At 36.2% G+C, this 13,529-nt stretch overlaps 2 protein-coding genes across 2 annotated transcripts in view; both read left to right on the top strand.

The window, feature by feature from the left end:
• Nucleotides 1–1,882: 1,882 nt before the first annotated feature.
• On the top strand, nucleotides 1,883–3,262 carry LOC137639535 (uncharacterized). The gene has a single exon (XM_068371803.1). It carries the CDS (start codon nucleotides 1,883–1,885, stop codon nucleotides 3,260–3,262), a length of 1,380 nt encoding a protein of 459 aa, XP_068227904.1.
• Nucleotides 3,263–5,195: 1,933 nt separating this feature from the next.
• The window catches only part of LOC137639537 (serine/arginine repetitive matrix protein 1-like), a 28,479-nt gene continuing 20,145 nt past the window's right edge, over nucleotides 5,196–13,529 (top strand). The window contains exon 1 of the mRNA XM_068371804.1: nucleotides 5,196–5,627. Within this exon, the coding sequence (XP_068227905.1) occupies nucleotides 5,196–5,627 (432 nt within the window). The remainder of the gene's footprint in view (nucleotides 5,628–13,529) is intronic.

Here is a 13,529-nt window from a genome sequence, read left to right on the forward strand (position 1 = left end):
GCGTGCTTAATTATTTGTTGGCTATCATAAGAAGTTGCAACAAATTTGCAACCAGATATGAATCTCTGTAACGTCGTAGGGGGAAGGGGTGCTGTGGGTGGCTCCTAGTGGGAGCGGGGTGGGGTGGTGGTTATTTCAGGGGTAGTAATTATGAGTGGTCAGTATGTGTGTGTGTGTGTAGGGGAAGTATTTTAGGAAGATATAATAATGGATTAAATTTATATACATTATATATATAAATCAAGTCGTGAAAAAAAATTATATTGGTATTCCCAATATTGTGTATGTTTACCAAGCCTAATCATATATAACTGGTAGTTGTGGTAATTGACCAGGGTGTAACTCAATAGTGTGCTAATTGGTATATTCTACTTACATGTTGAGCTGTATTATTATGTATAAGTCAGTTGGAAAATAAATGTACTCGAGTGAAGACCTGTTCTTTGCTCTCTCCCAGCCTTAATATATAAAAGTGGCAATGAGGATAAACTACCAATGGTGCAGTATCTTGGAAGGTGTTATTACAGTTTCAACCATTATGGGAAATCTATTATATTAATATTTTTCCCGAGTAAAGCAAGTATATTGTAGTATTTCTGTATAATATTATCTGTCGTAAATGCCTAGTTCTTTATATATCGACGATCAAACTCACGCTACTCATGTCTTCCTCCCAGATTTTTTCTAAGTCTGTTATTATTGTTGACAGGGTCTTGTTTTTGCTCAAATGAGCCCTGTAACCACTATAATCCGCAGACAAACTAGTCCACTATGAAGTCTTACACGTTTGGCCAATCACAGCGCCTATCCACTATGTCTTACAGGTTTGGCCAATCACAGGCTCACAGCACGACAATACATTATCTTACCCAGGCATTTCGTTTCGTTCTTAGACATGGAGGCCTTAGCAAGCACGTCATCTCATATTGCACAGGAAGTTGAAACTCCATCGTCTTATCCTGACTGTTTCCTAACTTACAATGAATTTGTTGTAACTTATTCGGGGAATATTGAAAAACTAGTGGATTTGTGCCAGTGACACAATTTAATTTTACAAAATAAAAATTGTCCTGCATGTCAAGGAACCTTCCCAACGGCCTGACGTTTTCCTCAAAGCAGCAGCACATCTTTATGAACCAACAGTTTAAGGTAAGCTTCATTGATTTATAGAGTATATTATAATGGTGATAGTATAACGATGTATACAGCAGTACCATCACTTTGGATTTGATTTGATGGATGTGTTAGGTAGTGGCCGTAAGGGGGGGGTTGCAGGGGCTAGGCCTAGGTAGGGGTACAGGGCCCTGGGTTAGGTGGTTGTATTAGGATCGGTAGTGCCCCGAAAATCACTGTGGCCTTAAGGGGGGTCGCAGAGGGGGGCGGCGGAGCCCCCTCCCCCCAGTAGGCCTAGGTAGGGGTACAGGGCCCCTAGGCTAGGTTAGGTGGGTTTATTAGGTTCGGTAGTGCCCTGAAAATCACTGTGATCTTAAGGGGGGGGTCGCAGGGGGGCGGAGCCTCCCTTTCCACGGTAGGGCTAGGTAGGGGTATAGGGGGAGGGGTGGTGGAAGGATAACTATTCATTTATTGCAAATATCATTTGATGCCCCCCCCCCCCCCCCCACCCAAAACCCCGGTTCCCACCTGGTGTCCCCCATAATTGTTGGGATGAAGTAGGGTTTTTCTGCATTACAACATAATATGAAACAAATACAATAAAAACACGGTTACAAACACTGATTTTTCTGGAAAAACTTGTTGTTTTAACTCCAATTACATAGTAAATCTCTAAATCGGATGGTTTGCGGTCAAAATAAACGTTAAATCCGTTGGAACTACACTATTTCTGATGCAACAAATATATTTTTATTCCAGTTTCCTCATAATGGTTGAAACTGTAATTTTACCTCTTGGAAATATCACTGAGTACCTAACCGAAGAGGACTTTGATGATTACATTGAACGTTTCGACCAGTTTTGTCTTATAAATGACATCGAAGATGACAGGAAAAAAATTTTGTTTTTAACAGTCGTTGGGCCAAAGACCTATGGACTTATCAAGACACTGCTTGCTCCAAACAAACCAGCTGAGAAGACGTTCCAGGAACTGACAAAACTCATATCCGAGCATTTAACACCAAAGCCGATTATCATCGCTGAGAGATATAGATTCTACCAACGTAAACAGCAAGATGGCGAATCTGTCACTCAGTTTGTCACGGAACAAAGGAAGTTAGCAGAAAAATGTGAATTCAAAGGTTTATTGGATGAAGTTTTAATGGACATGTTTGTGATAGGACTTAGCAATCGTGTTGCTCAACGTAAGCTACTCAGTGAAACAGACCTTACACTCAAAAAGGCATTCAAAATCGCAATGAGCTGTGAAATGGCTGAGGAACAAGTACAGAACATCCATTCATCCAAATCCAAGGATGTTAAAGTGGTGAAACCAACGTCCGAACGAATAAGAGAATGTTGGCGTTGCTGCAGAAATAACCACCGTCCTGATCGCTGTTTTTACAAAGAAACAGAATTTAGCATATGTCACAAAAGGGGATATTTGCGAAAGAAATGTACGACTGCACCCGGGGATCATGCTCCGAAGGACAAACGGAACTTCAAGGTGAAGTCGTCGTCAAAGGTGAAACATACACAGTCATTCACTGTTTCTGACACGGATTCAAGTTCAGAATCTGATTATACCAATATCAGTCATGTTCGAATTAGAAACGTTCGCAACAAAATATCCAATGGAACAATAGGAAAAGTCCAAAAACAGCCTGGAAGATGTACAAAAACTCCTGAGATAATGGTAGCTGTCTCATTAAGTGGAAAACGAATGGAGATGGAAGTAGACACTGGTGCGGCAGTTTCTTTGATACCAAAACGAATGTATCGCAGTCATCTAAAGAAGCATGTGGAGCTAAAACCTAGCAACATGGTTCTGAAAACGATCACTGGAGACAACGTACCAGTAATAGGAATATGTTATGTTAACGTTCAGTATCAGGGCCAAAGGATTAAAGGATTACCACTCTATGTTGTGCACAGTGACGGACCAGCACTATTCGGAAGGGACTGGTTAGCGCATATTCGATTAGACTGGGAGGCATTGTGTATCAATAACATTGTAACAAGCAGAACTGATTCATTTAATGAATATCCTCCAGAGTTACAAAGAATTCTTAGAAAACATGAGGCAGTTTTCAAATCAGAACTGGGAAAAGCAGTAAATTTTAAAGCTGAACTGCGCGTCAAACCTTAAACGAAACCGGTGTTCTTCAAAGCAATGCCAGTTCCGTATGCAATTCTAGATGAAGTGAAGGAGGTAATTCTTAAAGAGGAACGGGAGGGAATCCTGGAACGTGTTGAATACAGTGAATGGGCCGCTCCCATTGTTCCTGTCAAGAAAGCCAATGGATCAATCAGGGTTTGTGGGGACTTTAAAGTCACAGTGAACAAGTACCTTGAAAATCCAGAATATCCAATGCCACGTATGGATGATTTATACCATAAGTTGAATGGAGGCATGATGTTTTCAAAAGTAGACTTATTAAATGCATATAAACAGATAGAAGTGGCAGAAGAATCACGAAAGTATCTGACAATTGATACCCCTCTGGGTTTGTTCCGCTATATTCGATTACCATTCGGAGTATCTTGCGCACCTCAGCTATTTCAATCAATGATGGACATGGTCCTACAAGGAGTAGCATGTGCATGCAATATGGATGATATCAGCGTGACTGGCCGTAATGATCAAGAACATTTGCAGAATCTAGATGACGTATTGCAGAGGCTTGAAGATAATGGTCTCCGTTGTAACCTGCCTAAGTGTGCCTTTTTCAGACCATCCATGAAATGGCTGAGTTTCGTAGTAGTCAAGGAAGCCCTGAGAATAGATGAGGAAACCACAGCAGCTGTTAGAGACGCACCACGCCCAACAAATAGGGCAGAAATGCAGTCGTTCTTAGGACTCGTCAATCATTACCGCCGATATGCACCGAACTTATCTTCCGTAGGTGCACCTTTATCCGAACTTTTGAAGAAGGATCGGAAATGGAGTTGGTCGTCGGAATGCGAAGAGGCGTTCACCAAAGTTGTAGAATTATTAACTAAAGACTGTGGTGTTTTGGTTCATTATGACCCTAAAAAGCCAGTGACACTAGCAGTTGATGCATCCCCAAAAGGCCTCGGAGCTGTTCTTTCGCATCTAACAGAAGATGGTGAACGATCCATAGCATATGCATCTCATACATTAACAAAAGCCAAGGCGAATTATTCCCAATTGGAAAGGGATCCAGCTTGCTGCATACGATTATGACATTCAGGTTCGTAAGTCAGAACAAAACTGCAATGCAGATGCATTGTCGCGGCCCCCGTTACCAGTAGAAGGTTGTGCAGAAGAATTTATACATTGGACATCTGAAGCAACTGAACTGAACATTGCCCAAATTAAAGCGCTTCCGATTTTGGCAAAACACATTGCTAGAGAGGTGAGACATGACCCTGTGCTGTCAAAAGTATTGCTATTTACCACTACGGGATGGCCAGATGCAGCAGATATCAGTAACGATCTCAAACCATTCTATATCCGTCGTGAGGAGATCACAGTAGAAGATGGTTGTTTGCTCTGGGGAGTTCGTATTATAGTTCCTAAAAAGTTTCAGGGACAGGTTCTTAACGAATTACACAGTTGTCATCCAGGGATTGTGAGAATGAAAGGATTAGCGAGAATGCACGTGTGGTGGTCCAACATTGATCAAGACATTGAACGAACAGTGCAGTCATGTTATGCATGTCAAGAAACGCAATCGGTTCCGCTTGTAGCTCAAGGAAATCCGTGGAAATGGCCGGTAGGACCATGGAAAAGAGTCCATATTGATTTTGCTGGCCCTTTCTTAGGCGAAATGTGGTTCATAATGGTGGACGCATATTCAAAGTGGCCAGAGGTCTGTCGTATGAGGTCAACTAGCACTACGCGCACAATAGAGGTGATCAGAAAGATCTTCGCACAACATGGAGTTTGTGATGAACTTATCTCTGACAATGGGCCACAATTTACTTCAGCTGAGTTCCGTGCTTTTACTGAAAGCAATGGGATCAAACATATCTTCACTGCACCATATCATCCAAGTACAAATGGTCAAGCAGAACGCTTTGTTTAAAAAACATTCAAGACTGCATTCAAGCGTGGCATGAAAGCACGTAATAGCAAAGACAGTTCGTTAAATCAAAAACGTTGTGATTTCCTCCTCACGTACCGCACGACCCCGCATACCACTACCAAGCGCACACCAGCAGAATTGATGGGTAGACGGTTGAAAACACGTCTTGACCTACTGTGTCCAAACACATCGGAAAGAATTCAAGAGCAATCATCTGGTGACTTATTCAAGAAACCAACGAGACTAGTTACAATTGGAGATACCGTGTTAGCCAGGGACTATCGAAATAGAAAAGAAACTTGGATTTCAGGGATTGTGACTGAACGTTTGAGTCCATGTTCCTATCATGTTGCCGTGGGTGACATGATCTGGAAAAGACATATTGACCAACTGCGTCGAGTTGACGAATCGGCATACAGGGAGAACCCAGTTGAAATGACAGCGGATGCATCACAGTTCAATGTGTGTGGTGAGACAATAAACATAAAGCTGAAGAGGATAAAGCAATCACTGAAATTTCAGATAGCGTAAAAACGCATGCTGGAAGTGGGGTTAGTAAACCAGCAGTGGGTAGGCCTGTCATAAATGCTCAGAACAGCGAAGGACACTTAAATGTACCCAACAACCAGGATTCTCCAACAACTAGGTCTATCGGAAGTTCTGATCACAGTGCAGTCTTAACAGATATATCTGTGCCAGACACTACTTCTATGCCAAGGAGATCTACAAGAACTAGGAAGTTACCAACTTATTTGAAAGACTATGTAAAGCACTGTATTCGGAATTATGAGAAATAGCCACAAAGTGGTCAAGCCATCAGATCAAATGCCTAAAACAGTAATTTTAGTTATTTTCAGTGGAAGACATTTTGTTTTATTTACATTATTTTAATACTTGGTGTTTAGTGTTTTGTTCATGTTGATTTGCTATTCGGTGATTGTTGTTAACCTTTTAAGTTAGTCTTTTCTAAGTTGTCAAGCAATAATTATTAGCGTGGAGGGAAAAGTTAATGTTTTAAGTTAGTCTGTTCTACGTTGATATTGTTAATATTTTAAGTTGGTCTATTTTGTTTCATATTTCAGAAGCAATAGCTACTTGTACGAAGGGAAGAGTATTGTGTATGTTTACCACTAAGCCTAATCATATATAACTGGTAGTTGTGGTAATTGACCCGGGTGTAACTCAGTAGTGTGCTAATTGGTATATTCTACTTACATGTTGAGCTGTATTATGTATAAGTCAGTTGGAAAATAAATGTACTCAAATGAAGACCTGTTCTTTGCTCTCTCCCAGCCTTAATATATAAAACCCAAATTTAACATTTCCTGTTATTGCTTTTGGTAGAGATTTCCCTCTGAACCAGCTGTGTCACAAATAAGTTTCCAGTGTAATGATAGATATTTAAATGCTGCTAATATATTCATATAAATTGGGTTCTTGCAAGGTAATTAAGAATTTTAGTGATATATTAGTAAGGTACTAAACTCTATCACTGTGGGACCAGTCAGCCTTACTCTTTGGCTTAGATTTACGTCCAAGTCGCAGTAAACTTTGAAGCAACAAGATGCATAAAGTTGCTTCTTTGGCTATTATATTTTTTAAGGTATGCTTTAGTAACTCGATTACTGATTCTCTGGTGTGTGTTTATGGTTGTGTATTTGAATAAATTTTAGTTTTATTCTGGGCTCTGCTTGATATAAAGTTAGTCTTCCAGTCCTAAATTTTCTTTGGAAGAAGATATTTACCTCCGCCAGCGAAGTTGGAAGGTTACGTTTTACCCCTGTTTGTGTGTGTGTTTGTGAACAGCTTCCTGACCACAATTCTAATAATGGAGTAATGAAACTTGTAGGGATTAACTGTTAATTAAAACGCTGGAAATTATAAAATTTAGGAAGATCCATGCCGAAGGTCAAGGTCACGGTAAAACGAAGTGTCCAATTCACGTAAATCAGCCATAAATTTGGACATCGTTCTCACAGAGACTAGAAATTTGGTTCATATTTGAGTGTATGAAAATCCATGCCAATTAATTCACATTAAGGTCAAGATCAAGGTCAATTAGCTGCCTGGGGGAAGATATGGGTTTTACTAAGTGCCCCTCTAGTTTATGTTTGTGACGGTAGACTTTAGACTTGAACATCGGAAGACTCGGTGTCAATGGCCATTAGAATTTCCCTGAAATTTGTAACTTTTTACAGTAGAACTGTAATGCTAATATGAAGTCAATATACAGCCAATAGGTTTACTCTGCGCGATGTATAAAATGTCTACAAAGATCATATTAGGTCGAATAGAAAGACAGCTAGACTTTAATCAACCAAGAGAGGTGATAGGCTTCAGAAGCGGGTATTAAACAACTAAACCTCGGCAATTGTGCTACAAGTCAAGTTTGCTTAAAACCCCTTTTTTGCATTTTCTTTGGTTATACTTTTTTGTTGTAGCCTTTTTTCTGGATTGTAAACTGTGACATTTTTCTTTATCAAGTTAACCAATAAATGTTATCATAAAGTAATCTAATTCTTAATCAGTGTTTCCTATTAAAGCTTCAAAAACTGTAATGGTTTACTAGGTTACTAAACAGTTTTATAAGCTAAGTAGAAATGAAGGTTTCCAAATTAACTAAAATGTCTAAAAAGGAGTTTTCCCTTTTCCAGAGCAAAGAAATGACAATCTAACAATTTTATTATGAAACTATCATAACATTAATGCTTCCTTTTGAGAGATAGGTATGGTAAGCAGCTCTTCTAGGAGAAGGACGCCCCAAAATTGAACCATTTTTCTCTAGTCTTGTGTACTGATATATCCTCTGTACCATGGTCGTTCACTGTCTTGGGGTAGAGTTCTCTTGCTTGAGGGTACACTCGGCCACACTATTCTATCTAATTCATCTTCCTCTTGTTTTGTTAAAGTTTTTATAGTTTATATAGGAAATATTTATTTTAATGTCACTGTTCTTAAGATATTTTATTTTTCCTTGTTTCCTTTCCTCGCTGGGCTAATTTCCTTGTTGGGGCCCCTGGGCATATAGCATCCTGCTTTTCCAACTAGGGTTGAAGCTTATTAATTAATAATAATAATAATAATAATAATAATAATAATAATAATAATAATAATAATAATACAGGTGATAATAATAATAAGAATAATAATAATAATAATAATAATAATAATAATAATAATAATAGTCCGTAATATACTTGAGCAATTATCTTAGTTAGGCAATTCGTTAATTTCTTGGGAAGATTGTGGGAAGTCGGGTAGTGTAGGGATAAACTATTATAACATTAATGCTCTCTTTAGTGAGATATACATTTAGTTTTTCCATTTTTTTCAGATTTTGAAAAAGTGTAATTTAACATTTTCATATGTCGATAGCTGTTTAAAGTATATTCAGTTTACAATATCATATTTTAAATAGTTCAATTTTCTCTTCCAGATGTGCATAGCGGTTTCCATGCAAACTACAAGGGCGATAGATACTTTTAAATTGCGTGACTTTCAACTGGGGGAAATAGAATAACTGGAAAAATGTCGAAAGTTGAATTTGAGGTGAAATCAGAGCTTAACAGGAATGGATTTTGAAACTCTTAAAGTTGAAGGTGAGTTTAAACCCAAGTCATTTTCTAAACACTAACCCCAGTTAGGGTAAAAGAGTGAAATACAGGGGCACTCAGTAGAGAGCAGACCTCCACCACGGCAGCCTATTTCTCGAACTTTACCTTGACATTGACCTTTGACCTTCACCTTTGACTTTTACCTTTACCTTTTTACCTATTACCTTTAAAGTTGACCATTACCTTTGACCTTGGCATTTACCTTTACCTTTAATCTGTAATCTTGACATTTACATTTAACCTTGATATTTACCTTTAACCTTGACATTTACCTTTAACCTTGACATTTAACCTTTACCTTTGACCTTTGAGCTAGGACTTTCAAAATTGAATCACTTCCACGTCTTAACATAACAATTAATCCCTTAAAAGTTTCACTATTCTATGAGTAAAATTGTGGCCAGGAAGTTGTTCATTCACAAACAACGGCAAAAACATAACATCCTCCCAACTTCGTTGGCAGAGGTCATTGTTATGGATAGCTGTTAATATAAGTGAAGTCAGAAGTTAGAGGAGATGAGGCTTTAGGGGGTAGAGTAAGTACTTGGTATATTTACATATTAACATACGAAGTCTCTCTCTCTCTCTCTCTCTCTCTCTCTCTCTATCAATATCTAGGAATATCTTACTGAAATTTTGTAGTTTTCTTTGATGAGATTTAATAGAAAATGGTATTTATTTAGAGCGGAAACAAGTGTAATTTTGCATCTATTATTCAACGAATTTGAAACACTTCACTTTACTTTTCTTTAAGGGCTGATTTTCAGATCCTATCCAGCAGGGGAACTCTACTCTCTACAGGACATCCACAGTCATTTTATCATGTTCGTTCGAAAGCATTCAACATTTCACACTGAATATTGATCGTTTATTGTCAAATCTATACCATCGAAGCATTTAGAGAACAAGAAAGTCTTCAGTTTCCTCTTGAAAGCCTTAATAATATCTTCAGTCTTTTGAATGACTTGCGGTAGATTATTGTTTAGTCTTGGGGCCACATATTTAAAGGCTGTAGAGCCTATAGTAGATATATATCTAGGTTCCAATCATTTAAAACTATCTGTAACTACTCTGTTGTCAACACGATTTGTAGGCTGCACAATATGTACCAATTCTTAGATACTTTAGACGTCTGGTCTTCAATATTCTTGAAACTGACCTTAAAAGGTGACCTTATGCATCAGGTACTACACAAACTTTTCAGTGTTAGATTTAAAAGAGATGAAATAAAGATGATTTGTTTATAAACCATTTATCAAATATAGTTCTATGAACGAGGACTAAATTTCATAATTAAGAATGCTGACTATAACACAAAAATATTACTGTAGAATTTTTACTATAATCAAAGTGTTAAACTGAAAATTGGACCCTCTATAAAGTAAAAATTGTAGTTCACAATGCTCTAAGAACGAATGGAAGCCTGTTAAGAGGTTAAGCACATCCATGGTCACATTCAACATTACTGTGAAACTGCATTACAACGATCTTTATGATTTGTGATATTTTACTGAAATTTGAACTAGTAAAGTAAGGCAAAAACTCTTCAGTTGGGATATTCCTGAGTGCACTAGGTACCCTCATTTTTGGCCAATAGTTTGAGGTGTGGTGTATTTTGACAATGTGACTATTCAACTAATGAATTTTGATTTGTTTAACAAATAAACATACGTCTTTTAATAGTTTATATATGATATGTCTGTTTTAATGTTAATGTTTTTGAAATATTTCATTTTAATTGTTCACTACGTCTTTTATCATTTATTTATTTCCATATTTCCTTTCCTCACTAGGCTATTTTCCCTATTGGAGCCCTTGGGCTTATAGCATCTTGATTTCCAACTAGGGTTGTAGATTAGCTATCAGTAATAATAATAATAATAATAATAATAATAATAATAATAATAATAATAATAATAATAATAATAATAATAATAATAATAATTTGTTTGGTCTATCATAGTTATCTTGTAACTTTTTTTTTCTTTTTTTTTTTCTCCTGGCAGTAAACTCAGCTTTTGATATTAGATAGTCAATTAGTTATAATTGTCTTAAGTTTGCAGGGAATCTTATACTATTTTGGGGAAAATTTAGTCAAGAACAGAAGTAAGCAAAAGTGAAAATCTTACTAAAATGTCCTTTTCAATTCTTTCCAGAACTGCTCTCCAGATGACTTGGTATTCATATAAAACTGAGGACTAAAAGAGGACACAAAGGCTGTCATGCAACAAGTTGAGAAATTGCTATGGGCTTGACTTTATAATAAGCCTAAGACCAGACAATAATCTCCCACTAGACATCCAAAAGACAGAAGATATTATTAAGGCTTTCAAGAGGAAACTGCATGAGCCAAGTTAAGTATGACACCATCAAGAGAGAACTGATGCTGTAAACTTTGCATGAATTTTGAAATATTCGTTTTAAGGTTCTATGTTTTTTTTAGAAAACAGGTTAGATTTCTGGCTTTCAATGCTGATAGGAAGTTCCTCTATCACATACAGAACAATAGATTATGCTGTGTAAATAGCAAATATTTAAGATCTTTTTATTTCTAGAAATTGGTTCTTATTTCAGTGATATTTATTTTTTTCTTGATTTGAAACTGAAGTGATAGACCTCATAGGATTCCCCTGAGTTGTTTGATCAAACTATCATACATTTTTTTTTTTTTTTTTTTTACTAATTCCTGTAGATTGGCAAGCTTTTATCTAATTAATGCATAGTTATTTTTTGCTGAATGATTTTTCTCTTTAGTAAATCATGTTAAGCTTAGATTAGATTCATGATTTTTTGTAAAGAAATTTGTTTTAAACTCAAGTAAGTTTGGAGTTTAGTTTGATATCTCCGTTTAGGTGTGAAATAAGTTACCCACTCACAAACTTTAATATGACAAAAACTTGTTTGAAGTTGTAAATAAGTTAATAGGTTAAATTCTTATCGTGAGTGAGTGGTGATGTCAGTGCGCCATGTGTTGTGTACTGTAGGTGTTAATTCATTACAGTTTAATTTTTTTAGCAAAGGCTTTATACTTGTATTCATGTGAATTTATTGTTGAAAACTTGACATAGGAATTCAAGCACATCTTCTTGTCAGTTCTTTTGATATCCTAGATTTTTTTTTTTTGGTCCTAAAATATTCTAATTTCTTCACCAAACTATCAAAATATTTTAATCTTTAGAATATACTAATTTTTGTTGCTTAAATTATCCTAATCGTTTTGAAACTTGAAATATCTTACTTTAGTGGACTTAAAATATCCTACTTTTGGGGGCTTAAAATATCTTATTTTGGGGGCAAAAAATCTTACTTTTGTGGGTTTAAAATGTCCTGTTTGGGGGGGGGGGGACTTAAAATATCTTTCTTTAGGGGCTTAAACTATCTTACTTTTGGGGACTTAGAATATATTACTTTTGGGGACTTAAAATATCTTACTTTTGGAGGCTTAGACCATCTTACTTGTGGGGCTTAAAATGTCTCACTTTTGAGGCTTACCCTGGATAGGTACGCTCCTCGGACACCCCTTTAAGGGTATACTCGGTCGCGCGCGACCACGACGCAAAAAAAAAAAAATCTTGAAAAATCTGTTTTTGCAGTAACCTCCCTTTTTTTTGCCAAAAAAAAATTCAATGAATGCTTAAAACTACTGTAAAGATAAATACTACTTATCTGCAGAAAAACTATTTATTATAAATATTTTAAAAAATTAAGTAGAAAAAAAAGACCTTACATAAAAATTCATAAAAAAAAATTTTATACATATATACACAAATCCTTTTAGGAATTGATTCTTGAATGTTTAGGACACATCTTGATGTATTTTGGATGAAGTCGGACCCATGGAGGTGAAGATCTGAAATGAGAAAAAAAGGGTAACTTTTTTTGGCCAAAAAAATTTGTCCAAATTTCATGAATTTTCTTGGGTACCCAAATGAAATAGGAAGTGGATAATTTTTTTAGGGAATAAACATATGTTATCCTAAAATAGAAATATGTAAAAAAAAATCTTCATTATTTTGTAAATTACATTTATATCAGGGGCCATATCTAAAGGTCATTTTTTGAGTACTTAGAAATTTCGTTAAAAAATACATATATTTAATATATAATATGATATTTATGCAGGTAAAAATATACCAAAATATCAAAAATTCTATAGGGAACAAGAATATATATAGATAGGGCAACTTACGCTTCGGATATGTCCACAAAATGGCCGCCAACCACACTGACTCAGACTCCCTAATCTGCCACCTGAAATGTAGGAAGGGTATGTCAATTTCAAGGTGTTATTTACTAATCTAATTATTCTTGGATATGCATAAAAACTGTTTGGTCGATTGCTGGATGAGTGTCGATTATTTTACGACTATAAAATTAGAATTCTGACCCAAAAAAATTTTTTTGAAGGGAAATAAAATCGAAAAAAAAAATTGTAAAACAATATAATATTTTAGCTAAAAAAATGTGATGATATTCAATCAAAAAAGAAGTAAACAAAATTTTCCGACAAATAAACATCTAAATGAATCATTACTCTGTGATAGTTCCTTAGTACGTAGTAATTTTGAAAGAAATGGGAAAAAACGAAAAAGTGGCAATCGCAGGAAAATCGAACACATACCTATATATACGCCATATCTGGCTAAAAATAAAGATAGGCATGGGTAGCCAGATCATCTAGAAACACTTTCCAACACTATAAAAATATAAGTTTTGCGACGCTACTTGCCAATTCCTTACGGTAACATGA

The sequence above is a fragment of the Palaemon carinicauda genome, chromosome 4 (assembly GCF_036898095.1).
Source record: "Palaemon carinicauda isolate YSFRI2023 chromosome 4, ASM3689809v2, whole genome shotgun sequence".
NCBI classification, from domain to species: domain Eukaryota; kingdom Metazoa; phylum Arthropoda; class Malacostraca; order Decapoda; family Palaemonidae; genus Palaemon; species Palaemon carinicauda.

Excerpts from the sequence above, each read along its gene's own strand:
- LOC137639535 (XM_068371803.1), top strand. The coding sequence starts at position 1,883 with ATGGTTGAAACTGTAATTTTACCTCTTGGAAATATCACTGAGTACCTA.